Source organism: Arachis hypogaea, chromosome 18, assembly GCF_003086295.3.
Source record: "Arachis hypogaea cultivar Tifrunner chromosome 18, arahy.Tifrunner.gnm2.J5K5, whole genome shotgun sequence".
NCBI classification, from domain to species: Eukaryota; Viridiplantae; Streptophyta; class Magnoliopsida; order Fabales; family Fabaceae; genus Arachis; species Arachis hypogaea.
In genome coordinates, this window is record NC_092053.1 from 14,228,902 (window position 1) to 14,256,899 (window position 27,998).

Genomic DNA, 27,998 nt, shown 5'->3' on the forward strand with positions numbered 1-27,998 from the left:
GCTGGGTCAAGAGTGCAAAGGCATCATTGATTGTTGGGAGTGGCTTCATTAATATGATATGTGATCTCGCTACAGCATATTGTTCATTGAGACCCCTTAAAAACCTAACTAAGTAACGGTCTTTTCTATAATTTCTAACAACACTTAGTCCACAAGTACAAGATTCTCCACAATTGCAATGAGGAATTGGCTGAAAGATGTCTAATTCTTGCCATACAGCTTTCAATTTAGTGAAGTATGAAGTAATGCTCAACTCACCTTGTTTGATGGAGAACAACTCTTCCTCAAGTGTAGCTATTCTAAACACGTCCCCCTGAGAGTATCGATGTTGGAGATCACGCCAGATATCAGCAGCATTGTCATTCCATATTACACTATGAAGAATTTCTTCACTGATCGAAGAAGCTAGCCAAGACACTACATGAGTATTGCACTTCTCCCAAGCCATGAAATTGGGGTCATTTTCTTGAGGTTTCGGGAGACTTCCATCCACAAAACAGAGCTTGTTCTTTCCTTTTAGCGCCAATGTCATGGCTCTTGACCATGTGCTGTAATTATGAGTGGTTAACACAACGTTAATGATGGAGATGCCAGGATTTTCTCCATGATGCAAGAAATAAGGGCTTGATGGGTCAGAGATAGAATTGACTTGAGTTCTGGACATATGTGATTGAAGGTTGGATATTTGAGATAATAAACGAGCTAGGTTTTGAAGATCAGAAATTGAAAAATTTGAATTCGGGTTTTCATTGTTGGACCCTGGATTCACCCCAACTGGAGGCTCTTGATGGTGTGCCATAGTTGTTTAAGAAAAGAGAAGAAAGAATTTGGGGTTGAGAAGATGAAGGAACACGAACGGAGTCACAAGACGCTCACCGCACCATGTTCAAATTCGGGAAACTTGTGACTCGAGCTCAAAGAAAAAGAAGAGATTCAGATTAAAGAAAAGGTTTGGTACACAAATTTAAGTGGTGAACCTCACAAATCAGGAGTGGGAGGTTGCTGTTATATAGTAAAGTTAACTCAGCATAGGTAACCTAACTAATTTGCTAAAATAATGTTACAGCTAGTTACAGCTAACTTAAAGCATAGCCAATCTAACTAATTTGCTAAAATGATGTTATTAGCTTAAGGTATCAACACTTATTTTAGGACAATATGATATTTTTATAATTATATACTTAAAATTAATTATTAAAATTAATTATTAGAGTAAAATATATATATTAAAATATAGAATATATATTAAAAATAAATTAAATTATATAAATTGATATATAAATATATAATAATTAATTTTTATGATTGATCTTAGTGCGTACATACATAACATTTTTAATATTTTTAATATTATTAATATTAATTAAGTTTAACTAAAATATATGTCATTTTATCACTTAAAAAGATTTTATAAAAAACATAAAATAAAAATTTATAATACATTTATTTTGTATTTATTAAAATAAAATATTTAAAAGTTTTTACATAATAACAACCTTAGTATATACTAATTAAAGATACATATTAACTAATAATGGATATGACTTTTGAGTTTTGACCATTTCAAATCGTAGTCATAATAATTTATTATTTATTATAAACGCAAACAATATATAATGATGTATACCCGTACATAATATAATATACTTTTATTGTAACCACTAATTTCTTTTAAAAATCGAACTTAATACCTTCTAGTTATATATATATATATATTCTTTAATCATTAAACTATAGTTATTTTTATATTTATTGTTTCATATAAGACATATATCAATATATCCAAAATATATACATACACATTAACATGAGACTTAATAAAATGAACACTACATATTATATAAACCTATTACCATTTTTGTTTTGATAGTCTACCTCTCCGATCCTTTCCCCGTCGTTAATTAATTTATGCTACAATATAATAAGTCAGCAAATTCTTTATTGGTGGATTTATCCGAATAGCTGTAGAGATCTTAAGGTTAGATCTAGCTAACATATTCATTTTTTTTCCATCATTTTGTTTACTCGTACTATTGAATGAATGCATGGGAAGCTTGTAAAAAAAAAAAATACAAATGAAATTATCGTATTGTTCTTGTTTGGGAAACAAACTCTTATTTAATATCCTGCTGCGGTTTGGCATTTTATTCCTTTCGTATTTTTTTTTATTTTTTATTTATCGAAGATAGAGAAACTCGAATCTGGAACCTCCTAAAATAATGAATCTTTCTTCGGCGAAAAAAAAAAAAGGCTAAATTATCATAAAATAGCAAGACTTTTCAAATTGTTTGATGTCATTCTTATCCAAATGTGATGCAAGGCAAAGATATAAAAAACTGTTAAGTGATTAATATTTTTTTTTTGTATTTGCTTTATATATATTTTAGTTAATCTTAGTCAATTTTTTTTTATTTTTTTTCTAAAAATATTGGCCATCTAAAATATTTTAAAAGGAATTCGACGAAATAATTGTTAAATTAATTAAAATATAAAATAATCTTAATTAACTCATCTCCAACTTCTATGAGCTTTCCAATAATGCATTGCGATCTATGCCAAAGTCCAAACAGAATTAGGTAGATTTCAATACCATTTGATTTAAAATTAATTATTTTCTTATTTAATTCATCACCCACCTTGTCCAAGGAAAAAAACAAATAAGCTCTTGCTTAACCAAATCACTATTTTAATACCAATGGATCACAATGTATAAAATTAAATATATGTTGTATGCATGTCAGACGACCTAGCATTTTAATAATTGATCATAATAACAATGTTATTATAAAGTACCTAAGAAAAATAATGGCATGATATAATAAATGACCAGCTGGCATACTTATAAGATAAGATTGCAACAGTTTAATGATTAATTAATTATACATTAGTTAGACCAGAGGAAAATTAAACTAATTAAATCCAAGCGAAAGAATATCGCGGAGTAATTATAATTATAAAATCACAATAGATAGATAGATAGAGAAAATATCTCTAAATTTATTTATAAATTTGAGAATTTACTCTGAAATAACTATATATATTATTTAGCAATCCAGTTCATGATATACCTACATATACCTTTGTATAAATATAACCAAAATAAATTAAGAAAAACTGGCATTTGTTTTCTCTATTTATTTAAAATTTAATTATAGTAGTGACAAAATTAAAATATTTTTAAAATTATTAAAAAGAAAAATAAACAAAAAGGAATTCGAGATAAAATTAAAGCTTCCTATCTTAAACATGATATATTGGAGGAAAAAACAATAACTATCTTTCAAATTTCAAATAACGTTGTTTTCAATGAAATTATAATCTACTACGTACTAGATAAGAGTTCAATGGCATTAATGTATTTTAGGCTCAATCTCAATCCTATGGGCTATTAGTAATTTAGTAGAGTGAGAATCTTATATTACTACTCTCTTACGAAGATTGAAAAGGGTTCAAGACAAAACAAAATAAAATAAAATAGAAAATATCTGTGGATATTAAAACATGGTTACTCTTGATACACATGTCCTTATTAATTGGTACTGACTGAAGTGGTGTTACAATATACTAATGTAGAATCATCCCATATTTGTTGAATGACAAATAATGTCTTTTCTTTGTTGACTAATAATAATAATCTCATATTTAAGTTTTGATGAAAGAAATAAAATTCAACATTTTTTAAAGAGGTGATTTTTAGCCAACTCAGTTAGCCATGGTAAAAATCTCCTTTTTAAAACCCTAGCCATGGTAAAATAGATGGTTACTATTTAGCTTTAGTTTTTTTGGTCGGAACAAATTAAGGAATTGGGTTGTTTGTGAAAATAGGAAAAAAAAATTGTAAAATGAAACTTCTTTGAGAACTCTTGTAATTTGCAAAAATGACGTTATCATGGTTAATTGATTTTGTTTTCAAAACTCAAATTAAATAAATTATTAGTGTTCATCATAATAAAATAATTGAGATTCTCTAATAACCACCCTTATTTATGAGATAGTTGTTGGTTAAAAATCACTTTTAAGAAATAATTGTCTTTTATAAAATTTGAATTAATTATCTGACCATGATTATTACTTTTGATAATAAGAAGATACATGTGATTTTAATTAAAAACAAAATGCTAATATAGAACAAAGTTTTACTTTTACACTATATCTATAAATAAAAATATTATATGCACATTAAAAATTAGATAATATATATACTATGTTTAATTTATTTTTAATATATTTTATATTTTAATATATATTTTATACTAATAATTAATTTGATAGTTAATTTTTAACGTACTAACATGATTTATCTATAAATTAAATACATGGTATGTTAAGTGTAAAATGGAACAGAATCAATAAGAAAGTGAGAAATTAATAACTCTAAATTCTATATAGTGTAATTATTTAGTTCCTTCTGATTTTTTTTTAATTAAAAGTGAGACTCGAATTCGAGACCTTTAAGTAAGAATGAAGAGATTATATCTTCTGATTTAACTTTGAAACAAACTCAAATTTTATCTTATTAGTTAGATTATGATACTCCATCACAATACAACCTTGTTCCATTCATTTCCTTCCCATTTTATTCTATTTTTACTAGTTTCTTTTCCGTGTATTATTGGACGAGAAACCAAAAAATACAAATGAAGTATATATGTAACAACACCTGGTTATAAAATTAACTATAGTGGCACACAGTTTAGTAAACTCAACCATGTTTTAATACAACTTTTTCTTAAATTATAGTGAATGACCATGATACATGAGAGTCTAACACATCATAATTAAGATTTCTAGTTATAGTTATGAGACAAAATGACTTTAATAATTAAGCATATCCAACAAATTAAATCAATTCAACTAAAACCCTTTAACTCGGACACACACACACACAAAAAAAAAAAAAAAAAAAACCCTTTAACTCCACACGCACACACACGTACACTTCTCAATAAATCTTATATTTTTTTTCCCCTCTAAACCCGATGCAGACATATAAAATGGGAAGAAAAAAACACAATATGTTAAACAAGAAAATGTGATAGCCATACTACCTTATAGGGTATTTTTTTTTTCTCATTATGCTGTAGCAATTTTTGTACGTTAACATGCATGTCTATACTTTTTGAGTTTAATTTATATGATTTTACAATGTAAATATTTTTTATATTATCTAGTTAGATATTTTTACTTATATAGGAACATAGTTTTAAAAAAAATCTGTATAAGATGTGAAACTGTGAATAACTTGATTAAATATATATATTATTAGTTCCTTTATGGCTTTATTGATTAAATTTTCTTATAGACATACGTATGAAATTTGGTACCACTTTTTTTTTTTGTCAAATTAATGATTGATTATATAAACATAATTAATTTGTCCACACACGTAAGAGCGAACAAGTGCTGACTCCCACACGATTTATTTTGTTTTGTTCCTCTCACAAACACAAAGTGTCGGATGAAAACAAAATGTATGTGAACTACTAGAGGATACAAAAAAGAAAAGGTGAAGCTTTTATTCTCAAATCTTTTAAAGAAGCCGATTATATATAAACACTCATTGTTAGCTTCAATCACCGAGGTTAAAAGGCGCACTTTATCTTCTTAATTATACATTTTTTTTTTAAAAGAGAATGTAAAAGCTATAGGCACATACACTACTAGTGAGTAGTGACTATATACATAATTATTAACGTATATAATATTTTGGTCTCGCTTTAACCCTCTGAATTTGGACGCCCTGCCACCAAACACAACATACACAATGTGAAAACACGACAAAAATAGATGCACATGTGCAACACTACTACACGCATTAATTAACACATTTTCTACTAAGAATTACTAACCCTAATATTATTATAGCAATTAAATACATACGTATAATAATATACACACGCATACACATATAGGGTAGTAATAATATGTAATGAGAGATTCATCAACCAATGAAATGAATGAAAAACTCTTGTTTAACCAATTAGCATTAACCCACACCCCAATCAAATAAATAATGTTTTTAATTGGTATTTTGCTTGCACGTCCACAATAAACAAATTAAAACTCTTTTTGTGCCAATCTGTCACCATGGCGGCTCATATATTAAACAACAACCCCACCCCCACCCGTTTCTCCTCTCTCACTCTCACCCTCTTCCCACTAATAACAATTCCCTCACCACCACCGCTTCTCCGGCCAACCACCACCTCTTTTTCCGGCGAGCCCATCACTTCTAGCACCCAACAACACCAACTCCTATATAGTAGAGAAGATGCATATGTAAGAGTTTGTGTATTATATATAAAATAAAATATAAATATATATATCAAACCCATACAACAAGATTCACAATAATTCGAAGCCCATTATGTACCGTAGAATCAACACCCGACCATTATACGTGGCTGACATAGAGGACCAGGAGAACGAGCCCGAGCCCGCATCAGAAGCCGGGCCTGCTTCTCCTTCCTCAGGTGAAATAGACATGTCTCGGAGAGAGGCTCGGTGAAATAGACATGTCTGTGAAGATGCGGACTACCTCCACCTGGACAGAAAGACCCTATGAAGCTTCACTGTTCCCTGGGATTGGCTTTGGGCTTTTCCTGCGCAGCTTAGGTGGAGGGCGAAGAAGGCCTCCTTCCGGGGGGGCCCGAGCCATCAGTGAGATACCACTCTGGAAGAGCTAGAATTCTAACCTTGTGCCAGGACCTACGGGCCAAGGGACAGTCTCAGGTAGACAGTTTCTATGGGGCGTAGGCCTCCCAAAAGGTAACGGAGGCGTGCAAAGGTTTCCTCGGGCCAGACGGAGATTGGCCCTCGAGTGCAAAGGCAGAAGGGAGCTTGACTGCAAGACCCACCCATGACACAAAATTTGAAGCACCATCACCTAAGAAAAGGTTTCACTTTATTCTTTTCCTTAATTTTTCTGTATTATTATTATTATATTTTTAGTTTTCTGTTGAATTGGGAAGTTAATAACCGTTGAAGGGGGTTTCATAATACGGTACGTAGGAGGGAGATGAAGAAGAGAGTGGTCACAATACCGATCGGTGACGTGGACGGATCTAAGAGCAAAGGAGAATCATATCCACCGTCCGATTCATGGGCCTGGAGGAAGTACGGCCAGAAGCCCATCAAAGGCTCACCTTACCCAAGGTACTACATACTACTAATTATTACTAATCTCATGCTACCCTTAATTACCTTCCTTAATCATCAATTTCTCAGCTTAATTAAGTAATTAGCCATGTTTAAGCAATCAACATAATTAAACTACTAAAGGCTAATGCAGATTGTTTTTGGAGTAATTAAGAACCGGGAATTTGGATGTTAATTAAAGAATTAACGGTGGTCATTAGGAACTTGATGTGTATACTGGAGTGTTGCGGCGGTTGTCGGTGGTGCCGGCGAAGAGAAACATTTTGTGCAGGCGGCTGAGCTAAAATGCGCCATGTGTGTTGTGGTGGTGGGTAGTTAGAATTTAGAACTTAGAAACTTGGGTTGTTGTGATGCTGCAGCACGCGCGGGCTCTTAACCGCGTTTCCGTCACGCAATAATAATTTAAGTATTAAAATATGACCGATTGGAAGCCGTCATTATCTAAGTTTGATATTTTGGTTTTTCGAAGAAGAGTTCATTTTTTTAATAGAAAGTGATTTGCGTTTCCACGAATATGAACGTTTCAACTTGAAAGTTTCAACTTTAACCAAGTAGGTTGTTGGAAGTTATGAGTTTTTGTATGTGGCTAAGGGCATATGTGCCTGTGCATGTATTATGTACTTGAAAAGTTTTTTTTTTTCTCTTGCAGAATTGCATTTAATTTTAGGGAAACAATATAATTTGGAAGGAAAATTTGACTCTGAACTTAAAGTAAAGTTTGTGTAAACGGTATTAAATAGATGACATTTTTAACCATAGGTATAAGCATATTATTTTAGGAAATGAAGGATGCACAAGCTAACGCTGAGGTGCTGTGTTTGAGAAACACGCGCAAGCTTTGGATATGTTGAAACTTGAAAGAAGAAACCGATCCATGAAAGTGCCATTTTCTAGTCTATTGGATTGTCCGTTTGTCATCCAGTCCACATCACTCTTCATTGTTCTTATGCTTTTCCATAAACGTTTTTTCTTTTTTCATTTTTTTTTTTGGTGACTTCACAAACATTTTTTAATTATGCCATTAATATTTTACATGAATTCGTTAGCTGAATTAAAAAATTATTCACCCATTTTTTTTTATCTAATCAAATATGTTAATTTGTAACTCTACCATACAAAAGGGGATAAAATTCTACCAAAAAAATATGTATAGTTTATAAGTCTTTTATGTTTATTTTATGTTAGTCCTTCGGTCTTATATTTATTGATGGCAAACATATTTGACATTTATCAATTATAAATTTATAATTGCTTTTACGTGTTTATTAATAGATTATTTTATTTATTAAATATATTTTTTGGTGTCTTATTTATTAAAATATATGTAATAGTAGATAGAGTGGTTACTATTTATTTTTTGATTTAACAAATTTTTTTTTTTATTTTAGTCTTTAGATGAGCTAAATCCAAAATCTATTAATAACTTTTGTTTCTTTTGTTTTTTCTTATAGACGGTAGTAGTACATTAGAAACCTTAATCAAACCCTAATAAACAATTAAATGGTAGTATAAAAAAACCTTATATTAAAATTAATTTATCGATTAATCATCAATCATTAATAATTAATTAATTAGTTAATTTGAATGATGTACAAATTGCAGAGGATATTACCGATGCAGCAGCTCAAAAGGGTGCCCGGCGAGGAAGCAAGTTGAACGAAGCCGTGTGGACCCCACAAAGCTCATCGTCACCTACAACTACGAACACAACCACTCTCTTCCGGTAACCAAATCCCACTCCTCCTCCTCTTCCTCCTCTTCTGCCACCGGTAACGCCACCGCTACCGCCGTCACCGAAGTCGTTGTGGCCACCTCTCCCTCCGAGTCCGCCGCTGGCTTCCCGCCGGAGGATCTGACGGTATTCTCGAGCCACGTCGATCTCGACCTCTCCGGCGACTCCGCAGTACTTCTCAGCCACCACAACCACCACGGATTCGGGTGGTTCGACGACGTGGCCTCAGCCGGCGGCGTCCTGGAGAGTCCGATCTGTGGCTGCGTTGATGACATGGCGCTGACGGCGGAGGAGGAGGACGGGGAAGAGTCGCTTTTCGCCGGCCTCGGCGAGCTGCCGGAGTGCTCGGCTGTTTTCCGGCGAAGGAATATTCCAAGCGCCAGCGCGATCCAGTGCGGTGGCATCACAGGATAACAGTGAGACTGTGCTGGGAACCTTTTTTCGGTTTTTGTCCAGCGATATATATTATAATATTCATGGCCTGAAAATCGTGCGCATTTAAAAAGGAAAAAAATGAGAATATAATAGAAATAAACTATCTTAGATTCATGGGATTTCTTTTCTTTTTTACCCCTTGTTTTGTACATTTGAATAAATAAATAAAAAATTGTTTAGCCGGCCACCACTTGTGCAGGATTGATTCGGAGTTGTTTTTCTTGTTTTGTACAATTGAACAATGAGAAATAATCATAAAAAAAAAAGAGAAAGAAAAGAAATGGGTCTTGTATCACACATTCATTTCTAAAGAATGTAAATCATATTTTCAGAATATTAATTTTCCTAGACTGGCGAAAAACAATTCACGAATTGCGATTTTTCATGTTATATAACTTTAGATTACCTTTATCTACGAAATAATACTAAATTGAATATCAATTAAATTGACGAAAAATTGCTTTGAGAATATTCATTTGTGGATTTATCGCCAGAAAGGGATCTATATTGTGTAAACAGGAATCAATCAGATACATAATTAATAATTGGCAGGCTACCACTTGCGTATATTTAATCCCTCATCCCTCCATTCCTTTTAGTGTTTTGTACATTTGAATCAATGCACATGCACCACATTAGCAGACATGTCTACTGGCATATAATTATATTATCCATAAAATTTCATTTTATTCATTTTATTTAACTCTCAATAACAAAATGAGATGGATTTTCTGTTCTGCATTGCAAGCACAAAAGTTCTAATGAGATTTTTTATCGTTTTCCTAAGTTGCTGCCGAACACTGTCTCCATTGTGTTGAAAACTAAATCCAAAACAGTAAGATTCAAACTTACAACTGCACTAGAATTGAATATTGCAAATAAAACTGACCTCTACCAACTTGGGTGGATCAGTTTGTTTCAAGCACGTTTTTAGAATAATCGTTTTGCAAAACATAAATGCTGCATGTGCATGGTTTGTTAACAACAATATCCAAAAACAATAGGTAAAAGCTAGCATTATTCTACAAGAACCTATAAGGATTCACGTGAAAGCATTTACAAGATGGCACAACCATTTAGTTTGAGCAGCATCCAAATCTCTTCAAAACCGAAGAATCCTCTTTCACATTTATTGTCTGTCCTTTAGAGGGAACGGCGGAAGTATCACTGTTGTCCCCGGCCTCGACAGCTCTCTTGCTTACTATGCGATATATCTGAGTAAGAACCTCAGTGAATGCATTCTCAACATTGGTTGCCTCCAAAGCAGAAGTCTCCATGAAGTAGAGAGATTCCCTCTCTGCGAAAGATTTTCCATCATCTGTTGGGACGGCAATGAGGTGTCGGAGATCCGATTTGTTTCCAATTAGCATGACCACAATGTTAGGGTCTGTGTGATCCCTCAACTCTTTCAACCACCTTGAAGCATTCTCAAATGTAGAATGCCGTGTGACATCATATACAAGTAAGGCACCAACAGCTCCTCGGTAGTACGCACTGGTAATGGCTCGGTACCTATCATAGAAAATTCACAATTCAGTTGAGTGGAATCGATAGTTTTTGTTTGGTTTAGCACAACAAACATCACTTCTCCAACCTGATTTGCAATGGAACTTTGTGTTCTCTAATAAATTGCAAAAGAAATTTATGGATCAATATATTCTCACTAGATATTCCACTAGAAAAATTCTTATGTTCTCTAGTCTCCAAAGTTAGAAAACATGATTCAAAACATCATAAAAGATTAGAACCACCTTGGCAGAACATATTTAACTTGTGACGACATTTCATAGAAAGAATACCAATGAGTACATGTGGCATAATATCATAATTCATAAGAACAAGACAGCAAGGTAACTATCTTCATTCTTTGTTCCTTCTTAAGTAATGATCAATATCAGTAAGGGAAGGGAGGATTCCAAGTAGAAACCTTCTATCAGTAGGATACATGTTGACCAAGTAATTGCATTTGCTAAGGCCATGAATGAAGTTGCAATTGCATTTTATTCCATAAAATTATTGTAGTCTTGTATGCTGTTAAGGAAGTAAACTTAGAATGATAAGGCCCTGTTCTCAACTATGCAAATAATAATACCAGAAAGAAGCGTCAATTTCCAACTGCTTAAGTACCATCAATTTATTGACAAGTATCTAGTATCTACTTTTCTAATAGTTTGTGAATAATTTCAAGTGGTTGAGATATTAAAATCATTTCATAACACTTATATATTTCAAATAAAAAGGTAGAGACAACAAAAAGAACGCTATGACTAGTTTACACATAAATAATATGGAACAAAGAAGAAACCCTCATCCAATATATCTTAGATGTCATCCGCCCAAACTCTATTTGGTGAAGGTTACAAGTATCGTATAAGCTTTAGCATATGTGTAATTCACTCAATTAGAGTTAGAGGCTGACAAAGCTGACATTCCATTGTGCTTTGTGGGAGTTGCCCTATGGTAAAGGGACAGCAGGTAACTCAAAATTAACATGAGCATCAACTACTTTGCAAGAACCAAGCATCTTAATTTTACGAAGAAATCAGTACAAAGGAATTGCTGGGAGGTACTTTTAGCTTCAGAAGCATGTTATACACGCAACTAACGCCCCAAAAAGGATGAGATCCATTCCATCTTGTTGCCTATCATAGCAGGGTAGTGAATAGTGATTGCATAATTCGGAAAAGCAGTTCAAATTATCTGAATTTTCTTTCACAAGCATGTCGAGGGCAAGCATAAGCTAAGGAAATGGCATGAAACAATAATATCGCTTAACCTAGAGATCAAATCAAATCAATATGATTTACCTCTAGATAAATAACCATACTTTACAGAATCAAAGCAACAACGGGAACTTAGTAACAATCATGATCACAATCAGAGCTCCAACAAAAAATAAAAAGCTTTAATTTTGTAAAAATAGAGAGAGAGAGAGAGAGAGAGAGAGAGAGAGAGAGAGAGAGAGAGAGACCTTTCTTGTCCAGCGGTGTCCCAAATCTGGGCCTTGACGACCTTGGAATCAATATTCAAGGTCTTAGTAGCGAACTCAACACCTATGGTGGACTTTGACTCCAAGTTGAACTCGTTCCTGGTGAACCTGGAAAGGAGATTAGACTTGCCAACACCCGAATCGCCGATCAGAACCAGCTTGAACAGGTAATCGTACTCTTCCTCGCCTCTGTACGCGGCCATCTTCTCTTTCACACCACTCACCACTTTCAAAAGGGGTTTTACTCTCTCTGTTTTCTTTGTTGATTTGACGCTTTGTTACGGAAAGAGAGAAAAAAGAAGGGAGGGAATTTCGGGAAGGATTGTTAAGGTGGGATCAGGATCAGCTACTGTACACTACACTAGAAATTAGGGATCCCGATTGTGGTTTTCCTCTCTTGCGTACTACTCACTACTCTCTTATGCTCCTCTCTTAGCACCTCTAACTTTTTCCCCCTAATCCCTTTTTCTTAACATTTATTTATCCATACGTATACACTTAAATCACCAATTTTAAACAAATTAACATAATCTTTTAATTATAAAATATAAATAACGTTAACTTGCGTGTCATGAAGATGCTAATTTTTATCCTTCTTTTTTTTTTAACATTTAAATATGCATGCTTTGTAGAATTCTAGACTGTGTACTTCAATGGTTAGTTTTAAGCCAAAGTTGGAATAGGAATAACCTATGGGACGGATCAAACTTACAACTAAATGTTTTAAGCCTACATGAATTATAATATAACAAAGAGAAAAAAAAAAAAAAAAACTTAAAGAGGCCAAATAAACACTTTTTGTTGGTAAAGCATAATAAAGACAGAGGAAATTGAATTGAAAGTTTGGTTGACTACTAAATAAAGAATGGAATCAAGTGTTGTATCTAGAATTCACGCTTATCCAAGTCAAGTTAATTCAGTCTTTCTTATCCAGTTCATTGACTACGCATTATATTGCAAGTCAGATTTATTTCACTGATGTCCTCTCATCCTTTCTCTTCGTGACTGCAATGGATGCTGAAAACAATCAAAGCATTTCAGCGCTTCGTCATAAATGCAAATACGATGTGTTTATCAGTTTCAGAGGTACTAACACTCGCAAAGGTTTTGTTGGTCATCTTTAGAACCATCTTTCAAATATGACTAGAGTCTCCAGAAAGGAGAATCCGTTTCCTCAGAGCTAGTCCATGCAATTCAAAAGTCAAAATTCACGGGTTTCTCGTTGTCTTCTCAAAATGTTACATTTGCTGACTCTAGGTGGTGTTTGGATGAAATGGCCGTCATAGCTGAATGCAGGAAAGAAGTGAAACAAGTACATAAGCCACTTTTTCTTCTTATTCTAGTAAAAATTCGAAACATATTCTAGAAAGACATGAATTTGAGTCTTGTCACTAATACTATAAGAACTCTCTGGAAAGAATGTATTAATCTAATGGCCTTGGTGGACAAAACAATACTAGACCTACCTAAACTTTCCCTTATAAAGAAAAAAAATGCATACAGGCATCAACATGTCTTGACAATTAAGTAATCAAAACCTTGAGTTAACAAAAGTTGCAAGCATTACTCGTCTATTTTTTTTTTTTTTTTGAAACAAAAGAAGCTCAACACGTTAAAGTGGAGCATACAAAAGAAAGAAATACATAAAAAACTACTAACAAATACATCAACTCCTGGCATCTCCAATACTGCCCTTAGCCTCCCACAGGATCACAACCACGTCATTTTGTGTAGCTCAACACCGTCCTTGTGTAAATTACCTCAATACTTGCTCTTGTATTCTTGAAAATTCGTGCATTACGTTCCAACCAGATATTCCAAATCACTGCAAAGAACGTTGTCATCCACATCTGCTGCCCTTGTTGTCTATTGGGCATGCCGCGCCAACTCTCAAACAACTCTTTAATGGTTCCAGGAATTACCCACTCTTTACTAAGTGACCTCAACCACTTGCACCACACCTGCCATGTTACCTCACACCGAAGAAATAAATGCTCAGCAGATTCTACTTCCTTAGTACACAGTACACACATACATACTATCACTCAGAATGTTAACTCCTAATTTTAACAACCTTTTCTTGGTGTTAACTCTACCAACTAGCACAAACCACCCAAAAAGCTCAATTCTCGGAGGTACGAAACCTTTCTAAAGGGAACTCGTGAAACTATAGCTCGTGATCTCGGCCGACAGCGTCTCCGATTGTATGGCCTGTATCACAGATCTAGTAGAAAAAACACCTTTATTTTCAAACTTCCACACCAAATTGTCCTCCTGACCAGATGACAATTTCACTGGCCTTAACCTCTCATGGAGCTTATGGACAAGTTCCAGCTCCCATTGGAACAACTCCCTCCTCCATTGAAAATTCCATATCCATTCTATCCCATCCCAGAAACCACAATCCCCAATGACAACCCCTTGCTGGCTTGAAATAGAGTAGAGTCTTGAAAAACTCACTTTGAGAGCACCGCCTTGAACCCAGTTTTCTTCCCAAAATCGAGTTTGCATACCATTGCCTACTTCCATCGCCAGACCATTAACCACTTTATCACGAATACGTTGTTCTTTTATATTCAGTTGACATATGTCTTTCCAAGACCCTCCTTTTACTGGTAAAGGCTGAGCTGCTAGCATTACATCCGGGTTCAACTTGTTGCACGAACAAACAATCTTCTTTCACAGCGAGCAATCCTCCTTTGAAAATTGCCACCACCACTTAAACATGAGCACTGTGTTTTTCAGCACTGCATCACCAACCCCAAGCCCCCAGCCTTTTTCGGAGCTTGGACTAGCTCCCACTTCCAAAGGTATACCATAGTTACCAGTCTCCTTGCACCATATAAAGTTCCTTTGTAAAGCAATCAGCTTGTCCGCCACCGCCTTCGGCATCTTGTACAGACTTAGGTAATATATGGGGAGGCTATTCCGATTTGATAAGGACAAGCTTACCTGATTTATTCAAAACCTTAGCTTTTCATAGGCTAAGCTTCTGTTCCACCTTATCGATGATTGGTTTCCAAGTCTTCACCAGGCGCGGGTTCGCTCCTAGAGAAATCCCCAAGTATCTTACCGGTAGAGCGGCTTGCTGGCATCCCAGTAGCCCACACGCATGATCAATCCATCCTTGCTCACAGTTCACCGATATCATATTCGATTTATCAAAATTGATGCTCAGCCCAGACATCAACTCAAAACACCACAACAATCTCTTATAGTTTACAATTGTTTCAGTCACCGGCGGGCAGAACAAAATGGTGTCATCCGCAAATTGTAAGTGCGACAGTTGAATATGATCTCCCCCTACCAGCAGCGGAGCAATGCGCCCGTTCCTGATGGCTTTCCCCAACATCCTATGCAAAACATCGACAACTAGTACGAACAGAAGTGGAGAAAGTGGGTGCCCTTGTCTTAGTCCCCTCTCCATCTTGAATGGCTTGGATGGTGACCCATTTACCAGGACTGCCATGGTAGCCGTAGTAACACACTCCTTCACCCAATTCCTCCATCTTTGGCCGAAGCCCATTTTCTGGAGCACAATATCAACAAAACTCCACCTTATTCTGTCATAGGCTTTTTGAAAATCCAGTTTGATAATAGCCGCTTTCTTTTTCCGAGTCTTCAGCCAATGAACCGTCTCGCAGGCTATGAGTGCTCTATCATGAATTTTTCTACCCTTTACAAATGCAGTCTGAGTCTCCTCGACCAACCCTGGCATCACATATCGCATTCTTCTCACCAACACCTTCGAAATAACTTTATACACACACCCCACCATACTAATCGGTCGAAAATCCTTCACCTCCTTTGCACCTTCAAACTTCGAGGCTAGTGTCACCCACGTTACATTTACATCCGCTGGCATCTTAGCACTATGAAAGAACCTTAGTACCAGCTGTACCGCTGCAATAAATTCCGGCCCAATGTCCTCCCAGCATCTCTTTATGAAGTTCATGTTATACCCATCACTCTCCGGGGCCTTCGATGATTCGCAGTCCCACACGGCCTCCTTGATTTCCTCCTCCGATGGCATCACTTCCAGTGCTTCAACCTCATCCCTCGGTATATGCTTCACTAAGCCATCCCTAACTCCAATCCTCGGAGCATATTCCTCTCTCTATATAACTCCTTGTAGAACCCTCTAATCGCACCTTTTATTCTCACCTGATTTTGCACAAGTCTTCCATGTATCATCAGGGCATCAATCCTGTTATTCCGTCTTCTGGCCGAGGCAATGTTATGAAAGTATCTGGTATTCTTATCCATGTTTGCAGCATTCTTGGACCAAGACATCTGTTTCCAGTGGATTTTCTTTCTATTGTACCATTTTGCACAAAAGCTTACCAGCGCCTTCCTTCTAGCCTCCGTTGTACCATCATATATCCCATCACTAACTAAATTGTCCAGCCTGGTGATCTCCTCCTCAAACCTCATGAGTCTCTTATCCATGTCTCGGAAGTTATCCTTGTGCCATTGCCACAGTGATACTGTTAAAGCCCTCAGTTTACACGTGAACTGTGCTTCTCCGAGGCTTCTCCATTCATTCTTCACCATTCTCAGAAATTCCTCGTGCGTAAACCAGGAATCCAGACTTCTGAATGGCCTAGGGCCCCCTCCTATTCTTGTAACTTCCAAGATCAACGGGCAATGATCGGACAACCCCCTTGGGCCACCTTTTAGTCGAATATCCGAAAACTTCTCAGTCCATTCAATATTAACCAGCACCCTATCAATCCGACTACAAGATCGACCCCTAAACCATGTATACTTTCTATCAGTAAGAGGCAAATCTATCAACTACATGTCATGCACCCAGCCCTTAAACTCTTCCGATGATGCCGACAAGCTAGTAACTCCTTTGCGATCCTCAACGTATAAAATTTTATTAAAGTCCCCTAAAAAGCAGAAAGGAACCTGACACAACCCCGCCACATAGCTCAGTTCTTCCTACACCCCCCACTTCGCCTCCCTCCCATGCGTCCCATACACCAAACAAAAAGCACAACGGAAGTTGGTCCTTGTTAATACTCCTTCAACGCACAGTCACCGCTCACCTTTATATCTGTGATGTATTTGAAACACACCATCATCCCAAATCAATAACAGACCCCTCGCCATCCCGACAGATTTCACAAACTCCCACCCAGCAGTACTAATTCCCTAAAGCCTTGCAACATCATATTTAGTAAGCACTTCTTGTTTTGTTTCAAGCAGTCCTAACATGTTCAAGTTATATTTATTCTTCAAAGATTTCACCATGCTCAATTTTCCGTCCCCCTTCAACCCCCTAATGTTCCAACATATCACAATCATTTAAACAAATTTTTACTCACCTTACTTTGATTTTTTGGCCAATTCCTTCTCGCCTTTTCCTTCTTCTTCGCCAGTCTTCTCTTCGCCGCTATTTCTTCATTTTGTGCTTGCAAAATCCCATAATATCTTCTTCCTCATCGTATAACACCGCCCCCGGTTCCATAGCCAGTGCCCAGGTTGCTTGATTTCCTGGATCTGCTCTTCCTGCGTCCCCTTGTACTCCTCGCCCTCTGAATGACAACCAGTTTCTGGTTGAGACCCTGCTCCTCCCCCCAGGGGACCACCCCCGTCAACCACAGCCGGTATGCCCCCCTCTGATTTGCCATTTTCTACCGAGGTTCTACCCTTCCCAGTTTGCCGTCCCAGGCTCTCGTGGGACCTAACATCGTGGAGCCTGTCCGCCCTTCCCCCGTCCTGCGCCACCTATTCCCGCCGGAGTACTACCTCTCCCGCGGTCGTCTCCCCCTGCGACACCCTTCCACACTCACGCTCAACCACCGCCTCCGCCAACGGTTCTGCTCCCTTCACTTCCTGGGTCCCCGCCACCAGCGATCGCGAAGCACTGCGCGCCGCCCCTCCCGCCGCAGTAGCAGCCACCTCTGGGTACCCTTGCCCGCCTCACATACCCTCCCAAGGCGCCGTTGCACTCAGCGCTCGTGGAGCTCTCCGGACCCTCAGTCCACCCGACCCACCCGTGCCTCCCATGGAGAGAGGTCCATGAACCTTTGCAGCCAGTAAACAACCCTGGCCTAGCCCAACATTTGCCCCAATCACTAGGTGCTCTTCATAAGCGTGCTGCAGCCCACATCCTTCCTGATTTGCTGTTAGGCCAATTGAAGGCAAGCCCAACACGTACCCCTCACACCTCCCAGCCTGATAACACACCTGACGGCCCACATTATACATACCATATGGACTAGCACACACTGCATGAACCCCTCCTCCCCCCGTTCCACACACCTGCGTGACCGTGTTTTCCGACTCCCCCTCATTAATCACCTAAAATCCCTGAGAATCCGCTTCCCTACCGTCCTTGGTACCACTAACTGATTCTGGTACATACATATCCTTTTTGAAATTCAAATAATCAACGTTAACATCATTCAAAAACACATCATTAATTACTATTCTGTCCTCCCCGTGCACAGCCTCCATAGGTCTACCGTCAACCAGTTCGGCCGCCGGATCCCAACTTTCCGCCCCCTTCGTCAGGACCTTGCCAGCGGCGTCAGAACCTACATTCTCATCACAGACAGCGCAGCTCCTCTCCCCACTGTCCGCCCCACCAACCTGGGAGCCTACCTTCTTCACAAAAACCCCAAACACAGCATTCCCAACAGCAATTTGCACCCACTCGCGAATCACATCAAACACCCCCATCTCAACTTGAATCCTTCCCGCTGTAAACGAAGCTCCTTCCCCTATCGTCACATCACACTGTAGCACGTCGTCCCACTGCTCTCCTATTTGTTTAAACGTGTCCGTCGACCATGCATGTAAAGGGATTCCATAGCACTCCAACCATGTTCTTCGAGTGTTACAGCATTCCGACTCCTCCCAACGCCAGATCCTATGGAAGACTTGCAACAGAGTATCCATTTTCTCATTTGCTTGGGTGATAATTTAGTGATAATGTTTTCCCACTCTATTTCAGGAAAGAATTTGGTGAATGAAAGATATTGTTCAGAAGGTAATAAAAGAAGACCAATTCTATAGTGCATTTTGTTTGGTGTCTAACTTTTGCCTAAATTATTTTTTATAGTAACTTTAATATTTAAAATTTTTTAACTTTTATACTTTTAAATTAAAAATTAATTATTTTACCTATTTTAGTAATTAGGCCATACTTTTTAGACACCATAGCAAACACTATAAAAGAATTGCAACATAACTCATAAGTTCTCAGGGTCTGTAGATGACTTAATCGGGATACAAAGACGTGTAGAAGAATAAGAAGAACTTCTAGAGTTAAGCGCCGACAAGGATGTGGTTTCAGAGTTTTAGGAATTTGGTGGAAGATCACACATAATGTAAGATACAAAATCAAGATGGTGGTGCTATGGCAGTTCAAAACAACTCTTGTTACTGTCTTGTATGACAGAATTTTTTATCAGTTTGAACGTTATTATTTTATTGAAAACATAAGCAAATTAAATCAAGATGGTGGTGCTATGGCAATTCAAAAGCAAATTCTTTCCCAAACTCTAGCAGAGGAAAACTAGAGATGTACAGTTCTTTTGAGATATCCGGGATTGTAACAAATAGGCTGTATAATTTAAAAGTTTTTATGATTTTTGACAATGTCAATCAATTAGAAGAACTAGAGGAGTTGGTTATAAAGTCACTTTGTGCAAGTAGAGTAATCATAACAGGGCTATCAAATCTTCAATACCTTTATCTTAAACAGTGCACGAGTTCATCAACGGTTCTGAGTCTATTGGAGATCTCCCAAGGCTTAGGTTCTTGAGTTTGAGAGGCTGTACGAATCTTGTTGAGACGCCCAAAAGCATTAATGATAAAGGAATCTCTTACAACTCTGCAGTTAAGCGGGAGCATAAAACTCATGAAGTTGAACTTGTTGCCAAGAATACAAAAGTATATGAATAAGATCCTATCTAAATCTTTGATGTCTCTGGACCTAGGCTTTTGCAGCTTACATGAAATCCCTGATGTTTCTGTTCTAAGTTCTAAGTTCTAACACACTAACCAATACAACATAATGAATAGGGACAACGGCATCTCATTTTCATAATAAAATTCTAGCAGAAATTTTGGTTCTCTGATATTTTCCGACATTTTTCTCTACCTCTAACATACATTTATATACTTGTCCCTCTCCCTATTTTCCCAGTCACTTCCAATGCGGCTTTGACATTGTTGTTCCAGGTAGTGTCTTTCCAGAATGATTCAGTCATCAATATAAAGGTGATTCGATAATAAGGGTAGCAGAGTCCAATGTGAATGGCAACTGGATTGGCTTTGCCTTTTGCGCATCCTTTAAGGCAAAGGCAAAAGCTCCATTAACTTTGCAGCATCCCTTCTATCTTTCCTTTAAAACTGAAGAGGCAGAAGAAACCTTCAACCTGCCACTTGGTTTGGACATGGACATGCACAAGATTGACACCTCAGAGCATCTCTTTCGTTTATCTACGTGCATAAAAGAGTAGGAATCAGGACCCAACATCCAACTTCCCTATTATTGGTTGATTACTGATCAAGAGGAGTATGAGGATATACAGGCCAAGGCCAAAGAAAATTATCTGTCTCCCATCACACGAACTTTTGGAACCTTTGACTATAAATGTAGCAGTTTCAAAGCATATTTTTGTTGTCTGTGGTTGTTTCGTCCACACTTGCATTTCACAAAATCTTTTTATTATGATTTTATGCAGAAGGGTGCAATTCCATCTGTTAGAAAAAGAACGATCTCAGCTTTTCAGCTGGCATGGTGCATGGGTTTGCATGTCGATGATTGAACCCGATGAAAAATATTCTCTAAAGTGAAAATGTTAGTAAAGTAAGAAAGCTGAGATTTAATTTTTATTGATTTTGTATCTTACATTATTTGTGATCTTCCACTATCTTAATTTCATGTTGGGTGGCATTCTTTGTTTTTCAGAATTGAAACTCATCAAGGGTTGCACTATTTAGCTTGGTAGGTTTGTATAAATATTTTCATGGTCATCTTCCAAAACTCTGTATTTCCATAGTCTGATCATCCATGAATTTTTGTAACAAGGTACGTGTATGCCATTATTTACTTTTGTTTTTAGTTTACCTATTTTACTTAGTTCAATTGTATTCTATTGCAATTTACAACGATCAAAACAACAAATGCTACTAGTAACGGTTAAAAAGAACTAATTGTTCACTAGAATTTTTTCTTTTGTAAATTGGTTGTAATTTATTACCCGATTTTCACTTGCACTTGATCAAGAAAAACCGTTATACACTTATACTTTCCCTGTTTGCTCACTCTCATCAGCTTCTTGGTTCTTGCAGTACGCGTTTAGTTGACCCCCAAGTCAAGTCAAAAAGTCAACTAAAGTAGCTTCTGAACGGAAATAGCCGAGGCGGTTATTCCACTTTGCTTCCAAATCTTCTAGTTCTTGATTGAGAGTGAGTTCAGCAAAAACCAAAAAGCAAAATGAGTTCAAAGGATGACAGCACGCTACTCTCTGCCAGTTCTTCAGACAAATCTGGCAATAAGTCTAAGAAATCCTCACTTAGGCGGAAATTCAGGGCCCTACTGGGCTTTCCTAAACCTTCAGATTCAAGCCCGTTGGGCCATCCACACCTCGCTTCTACTTCTGCTAACGTCATCGAAACTGCAGCACCTTCATCTCGTCCTGTCTTCAAGTATGACGTGTTTCTCAGTTTCAGAGGCACTGATACTCGCAACACTTTCGTTGATCATCTTTACAATAATCTCATCAGGAAAGGTATCTTCACCTTTATGGATGACAAGAGGCTCGACAAGGGAGAACCAATTTCGTCGCAGCTCATTCAAGCAATTCGAGATTCAAGGGTTTCAATCGTCGTGTTCTCGAAAGATTATGCTGGTTCTGCATGGTGTTTGGAGGAAATGGCTACAATATCTGAATGCAAGAAGGAATTGGGACAGAAAGTTTTCTCCATTTTCTATGATGTAGATCCTTCTCATGTTCGAAATCAGAGTGGAGCGTATGAATCTGCATTTTTGCCGCATGCATTGAAATACAATCTTGACCGGGTTGCGAGGTGGAAAAGCGCTATGACGAGCTTGGCCAATTCGGTTGGTTGGGATGTCAGAAACAAGTACGTACATATAAAATTCTTCTCTTGTTTTCTATAAAATTTGGGGAGTCCTGTTCAATAGTTCTAGTCATGATTCATGCTAATCAACAATTTAAACTTAGATTAACTGCACACCCTGATCAAAATTTTTATATGATATAATCTTGCTTTCATGTTGTTCTTTGTATCAGGCCAGAGTATACAGAAATTAAAGAAATTATTCAAAAGGTAGTGAAAACATTGAACCACAGATTCTCAGGGTTTGATGATGATCTGGTCGGGATACAGCCCCGGGTAGAAAGATTAGAAGGGCTTCTAAAATTAAGCTCAAAAGATGATAATCCACTGGTTATCGGAATTTGTGGCATGGGTGGTATAGGAAAAACAACTCATGCCAAGGTCTTATATGACAAAATCTCTTACCAATTCGATGGTTGTTGTTTTATTGAGAATGTAAGCCAAAGTTATAGAAATGGAGGTGCTGTTATTATTCAAAAGCAAATTCTTAATCAAGCTCTAGATGAACAAAATCTAGAGATGTTTGGTCACTTTGAGATATCTGGCATTTTAAGAAATAGGCTGTCTTGCATAAAGGTCCTTATAGTTCTTGACAATGTTGATGAACTGCAGCAATTGGAGGAATTGGCTATAAGTCCTAATTCACTTGGGAGAGGAAGTAGAATTATCATAGTCACTAGGAATGAGCATATTCTAAAAGTTTATGGAGCAGATGAAGTTGATAAGGTTGCACTGTTGGATGATGATGAAGCTCGTGAACTTCTTTTAAGAAAAGCATTGGGTGATGATGGTTCTAGCAGTAGCAAATACATGCATCTAATTCCTAAAATACTGGAATATGCTCAAAATCTTCCATTAGCTGTCAAAATAGTGGGTTCGTTGTTGCATTCCCGAGATGTTACCCAGTGGACTGATGCCTTGAAAAGAATGAGGAAAATTCCAAACAAAAATATTATGGACGTGCTTCAGATAAGCTTTGAAGGATTGGAATTATATGAGAAAGAAATATTTCTACACATTGCTTGTTTCTTTCATGGAGAGAGAGAAGATTATGTAAAACAAATTCTAGATAGTTGTGGATTACATCCTCATATTGGAATTCCAACTATTATGGAGAAATCACTCGTAACCATTAGAAATCAAGAGATTCATATGCATGAAATGTTACAAGAATTGGGGAAGAAAATTGTTCGGGAAAAATCTCCAGAAGAACCAGGATCATGGAGTAGGTTGTGGCTTTATCACGATTTCTACCGTGTATTGACTTCAGCAACGGTAATGAATTATACCTTCTTGCAGAATAACATTCCAGCATTCCATGATTATCTTGTTTCCTTTATTATTGAACACGTGGATACCTTGTATTTTTCAGGGATCTTATAGTGTTAAAGCCATAGTTTTGGATCAGAAAGAGGATGTTTCCAAATATAGTCAGCTGAGGATTGAAGGATTATCAAAAATGATGGGTCTTAAGTTACTCATATTACATCACAAGAATTTTTCAGGAAGTCTTTATTTTCTTTCTGACAACTTGCAATATATTTCATGGCATGGCTATCCTTTCTCTTCTCTACCAGTAAATTTTGACCCACATAGTCTTGTTGAACTAAATTTGCGTGATAGCAACATCAAACTACTATGGGAAAGCCCAAAGGTATTTGAATTATAAATCTTCCCTTTTTGGTTAAAGAAATAAAAAATAATAATTTTATTCCTCTTTTTCTCTGTTTTTTTATACTTAATTTGTTATGGTTACTTTCAAAGGAATGCAACCTTTAGTACAAGCTGACATGTTGGTAGAAAATCTCTGTTCACAGAGTTTCCCATGTTTGAAAAAGATGGATTTGAGCAACTCGAAAGATCTCGTGAAGACGCCAAATTTTGAATGGATCCCAAACCTTAAGTGGCTGGATCTTTCAGGATGCACAAATCTATCACAGGTTCACCCCTCAATTGGACTTCTTACTCAACTTGCTTACCTCAGTTTGCGTAATTGTAGCAATTTGGTCAGCATTGATCTCAACACTGAATATAAGTTATATTCTTTGAAAGTTCTACACCTCTCTGGCTGCACAAAACTAGAGAACACCCCAGATTTTACAGGGCTGTCAAATCTGGAGTACCTTGACCTTGAAAAATGTATAAGTTTATCCGCAGTTCATGAATCTATTGGGGCTCTTGTAATGCTGAAGTTCTTCAGTTTGAGAGGGTGCATAAATCTTGTCCAGCTACCTGCCAGTGTCAACAATTTGACATGTCTTCAAAATCTAGATTTACATGACTGCTTCCAACTGATGAATCTTCCGCTAAGACAAATAAGCATGTTATCCCCCTATCTAAGATATTTGATATTTTTGGATCTTGGATCCAGCAAGATAAAAGTAATTCCCGATGCTATTGGAGCGCTAAAGTGCTTAGAAAGACTAAATCTTCAAGGAAGCAGAATTCAATCTTTACCCGAAACCATCAAGAGCCTTTCCTGCCTGGCATATTTAAACTTGTCAGGTTGCCATGAGCTTGTTGAATTGCATGATCTTCCATTTAAGAGTGCTTCATCAGGGGGAAGGTATTTTAAGAAAGTATCAGAATCTCGTAATCATAGATCGGGATTATATATTTTCAACTGCAGTAGGGTTATGAAATGCCACTGGATGTTAGTTGCAATTTCATGGTTAGCAAGACTTGTTAAGGTGAGGACTATTCTAATTGTTTTACTTTTTATTATCCTACTACAATCTCTTAGTTTACACATCTATGCTTGAATTTCTTTCTTTCGATTGCAGGAACCCGGTCATTTTCGATGTGGTTTTGACATTATAGTACCTTTTATGGGTATTGAAATTCCAAAATGGTTTTTCCATCATCGATTTGTAGGTGGCTCAATAATAAGGATATTAAGCATTGACACTGATGTAAATGATTGGCTTGGTTTTGCCTTTTGTGTAACATTTGAGGTGAACAAAAATAGTCGAGCAAATCCTGGCTCCTCCTCAAAGCTGCCACGCCCTTTGTATCTTTCATTTGAAAGTGAAAACACAGAAGAATGCTTTGACTTGCCGGCTTGTTTAGACATGGAGAAGGAGCATGTTGGTCCAATATCAAAATATTGCTGGATAATCTATATCTCTCGTGCACACTGCCATTTTGTGAAAACAGGAACCTGTATCACGTTTAAAGCATGCCCGGGCTTACAGGTGAAGGAATGGGGCCTACGCATGGTATGCATGGAAGATATAGTGTTGATAAGGAGAGAATTCCGTGAAATGGATTGTAAAGGTTATGATCCTTGGTTTCGTCGTGGTATACAAGAAATCTCTGATCCGATAATCTGTCTTCCCCATAATTGTTTCTATACTATGGATGAGCATGAGAATGAGGGCTATAATAGATTAGGGCCTAAAATCCAGCTACCCTACAATTGGAATGTAACTGATGAAGAGGAAAAGGAGAATCTGGATGCTAAGGCCAAGGAAATTAATCTTTACAATCTTGGTCATTCTTCCATAGAGGAAGAGCAAGTTGTGAACGGCCATTCTTCCTCGGAGGAAGAGGAAAGCATGAAAATGAAAGGCAAAGCATTGCAGGTAGCCTTTGATGAGGAAAGTGATTGCTCTTACATGAGTGATTTATCTCCGAGGTAAACTATCCTTAAAAGGATTACAGGTAAATAAGTAAATTCTCTTCTCCTACTTAATTATTCTTCTTTACCCAGATGCTTATCGTTGTTTGGTACATAATTTAAGGTCACTTCAATAGTTGCATCGTTTTATAGATCTGCTACCCCTTGCACATTTGAAGAAGTAAAACTTGGAAAACAATGCTTCACTGTTGCAGATTTGGGTAGCTTGAATATGTTCTACCTTCTGCCTTATCAAAAGGATCGGGAATTCCATTCTTTTCTTTCCATTATTTTTTAGTGTTTGCTACAGTACGATGATAAATTCATACGTATCGATACATTTAAAATATGGACAAGTAATAATAAGCTACGTAGAATTTATTTTTAACATCAGTATTTAGTTTTTTCTTTTTTAAATATATATTATATCACCATTTTTATTAAAATACCCTTTTAATTAAATAAATATTTTATTTATTTAATTTTATAAAAAGACTTAAATACTCTTTTTTGTATATATTAGACAAAAATTACTCTTTTAGATTAATTAAATTGTTTAATTTTATAATTTTAAAATTTAAATAATCTAAAAAACAAAAACAAAAATACATTTAACAAAATCATTTGTCTCTTTATAAATCCTAATCAATTATTCATACCAAAAAAATTAAATAAATTTAAAAAGTACTAAACAAAATCACTTTGTTCTTTGTTTGCTGGGTTCTCACGCAAACCTCATCTCTAATTGTTCATACCCAAAAAAAAATCATCTGAAAAATTGAGAAAAAAAAATAAAAGAACAGAGCTTCATGTCTTCATCTTTCTGGGTTTTTCACCAGCACACTCCCATCGAATGTCTCTCTCATTCCCAATTCTGATATTCAAACCCTCTCTTCTCTCTCATTGCCACTAGAGTCTCTCTCGGTCTCACTAGAGTCTCTACTCGTTCACACAGTCACCTTGCTTCTTTGACAAGAAGAGCTTGATGCGACGGTAGCTCTCAAACATGGTTCGAACCTCATCTTTGTTCCTCTGCTTGGTGACGACCTCATCCTGTGACAGAGGCGGAGAAGGAGAAGTAGGCGGACGAGCTAGGGTTTGAGAGAGATCAAGTAGAGAGAGAGAGGATAGGAAGAGGAGAGAAGAAGATGAAGAAGGTTAAACCTTCAGAGGCGTGATGAAGAACAATTTTGGTTCTTTGTTTTTTTTAATATGTTTAAGGTAGATGAAGAATAATTTTTATTTTTTGTTTTTTTTAATATACTTTTATTTTGTTATTTTAATTATTTAAATTTATAAAATTAGAATTAATTGAATTCTAAAATTTGATTAATTTAAAAGGGTATTTTTGTCTAATTAAATAGAGAAAGGATGTTTAAGTCTTTTTATAAAATTAAATAAATAAATATTTTTTATTTTTATTTAATTAAAAGGGTATTTTAATAAAAGTGGTGATATACTATATATTTAAAAAAGAAAAAATTAAATACTGACGTGTAAACATGTCTTATTGTTATTTATCCATATCTTAAACGTATCGGTACGTATTAATTTATCAACATACCGTAGCAAACATCTTATTTTTTTGCCAACAATTAGGATTTCATTGGCAATTTAGCATTACTAATTTATTGTGATTTTTTTCTTCTTGTTTGTGCTACGTTTGATATGTATCATTAATTCATTATCAATTATTGGATATTTCATTGATAGGAAAAACATCATCTAAAGTGACAAGATTAATAAAGTAATAAAGTGAATGATTAATCATAACTAAATTTTTAACTTTTATGTGAACGACGTTATCTTAATTTAAAATTGATTAACCACTTATTTTCTCACGGGACTTGATTGTCATTGATAAAAGTAGTCGAGAAAAAAAATCTTTTAAAGTGAACAGATTCATAAAGTAATTTACTCACTTTTGAATTCATAACTTTTATTTTATTTATTTTTTT

The 27,998-nt window shown here is 36.2% G+C and overlaps 4 protein-coding genes across 5 annotated transcripts; 2 read left to right on the top strand and 2 right to left on the bottom strand.

Annotated features, from left to right (window-relative positions):
• The first annotated feature begins 6,030 nt into the window (after positions 1–6,030).
• Positions 6,031–9,512, top strand: LOC112772774 (probable WRKY transcription factor 69). 2 transcript variants are annotated; one of them, XM_072225996.1, is made up of 4 exons: positions 6,031–6,476; positions 6,860–6,896; positions 6,988–7,155; positions 8,761–9,512. In XM_072225996.1, exons 1-4 carry the CDS (start codon positions 6,368–6,370, stop codon positions 9,302–9,304), a joined length of 858 nt encoding a protein of 285 aa, XP_072082097.1. In that variant the 5' UTR covers positions 6,031–6,367; the 3' UTR covers positions 9,305–9,512. The 2 variants fall into 2 exon arrangements, with proteins under 2 accessions (XP_072082097.1, XP_072082098.1); XM_072225997.1 differs by having other exon boundaries at positions 7,012–7,155.
• Positions 9,513–10,166: 654 nt separating this feature from the next.
• Positions 10,167–13,409, bottom strand: LOC112772773 (ras-related protein Rab11D). Its single transcript, XM_025817772.3, has 2 exons — positions 12,297–13,409; positions 10,167–10,837 (listed from the first exon to the last, which is right to left on the bottom strand). Exons 1-2 carry the CDS (start codon positions 12,515–12,517, stop codon positions 10,402–10,404), a joined length of 657 nt encoding a protein of 218 aa, XP_025673557.1. The 5' UTR covers positions 12,518–13,409; the 3' UTR covers positions 10,167–10,401.
• A 2,979-nt stretch (positions 13,410–16,388) lies between these two features.
• On the bottom strand, positions 16,389–17,432 carry LOC112769602 (uncharacterized). The gene is made up of 2 exons (XM_025814099.1): positions 17,362–17,432; positions 16,389–17,085 (listed from the first exon to the last, which is right to left on the bottom strand). The coding sequence occupies exons 1-2, from the start codon at positions 17,430–17,432 to the stop codon at positions 16,389–16,391; spliced, it is 768 nt and encodes a 255-aa protein (XP_025669884.1).
• A 4,085-nt stretch (positions 17,433–21,517) lies between these two features.
• LOC112769603 (TMV resistance protein N-like) lies at positions 21,518–26,316 on the top strand. Its single transcript, XM_025814100.3, has 5 exons — positions 21,518–22,424; positions 22,595–23,696; positions 23,794–24,075; positions 24,239–25,111; positions 25,205–26,316. The coding sequence occupies exons 1-5, from the start codon at positions 21,775–21,777 to the stop codon at positions 26,060–26,062; spliced, it is 3,765 nt and encodes a 1,254-aa protein (XP_025669885.1). The 5' UTR covers positions 21,518–21,774; the 3' UTR covers positions 26,063–26,316.
• The last annotated feature ends 1,682 nt before the right edge of the window (positions 26,317–27,998 follow it).

What these genes read in the sequence shown, in the direction of transcription:
- LOC112772774 (XM_072225996.1), top strand. Translation starts at nt 6,368, where the DNA reads ATGTACCGTAGAATCAACACCCGACCATTATACGTGGCTGACATAGAG. An exon ending in TGCTTCTCCTTCCTCAGGTG is followed by an intron (nt 6,477 to 6,859) that starts AAATAGACATGT and finishes CAAGACCCACCC; the next exon opens with ATGACACAAAATTTGAAGCA. An exon ending in GCACCATCACCTAAGAAAAG is followed by an intron (nt 6,897 to 6,987) that starts GTTTCACTTTAT and finishes TAACCGTTGAAG; the next exon opens with GGGGTTTCATAATACGGTAC.
- LOC112772773 (XM_025817772.3), bottom strand. Translation starts at nt 12,517, where the DNA reads ATGGCCGCGTACAGAGGCGAGGAAGAGTACGATTACCTGTTCAAGCTG. An exon ending in GACACCGCTGGACAAGAAAG is followed by an intron (nt 10,838 to 12,296) that starts GTCTCTCTCTCT and finishes TTTCTATGATAG; the next exon opens with GTACCGAGCCATTACCAGTG.
- LOC112769602 (XM_025814099.1), bottom strand. Translation starts at nt 17,432, where the DNA reads ATGGCGAGGGGTCTGTTATTGATTTGGGATGATGGTGTGTTTCAAATA. An exon ending in CACAGATATAAAGGTGAGCG is followed by an intron (nt 17,086 to 17,361) that starts GTGACTGTGCGT and finishes TCTTACTGATAG; the next exon opens with AAAGTATACATGGTTTAGGG.
- LOC112769603 (XM_025814100.3), top strand. Translation starts at nt 21,775, where the DNA reads ATGAGTTCAAAGGATGACAGCACGCTACTCTCTGCCAGTTCTTCAGAC. An exon ending in TACTATGGGAAAGCCCAAAG is followed by an intron (nt 24,076 to 24,238) that starts GTATTTGAATTA and finishes CTCTGTTCACAG; the next exon opens with AGTTTCCCATGTTTGAAAAA. An exon ending in GGTTAGCAAGACTTGTTAAG is followed by an intron (nt 25,112 to 25,204) that starts GTGAGGACTATT and finishes TTTCGATTGCAG; the next exon opens with GAACCCGGTCATTTTCGATG.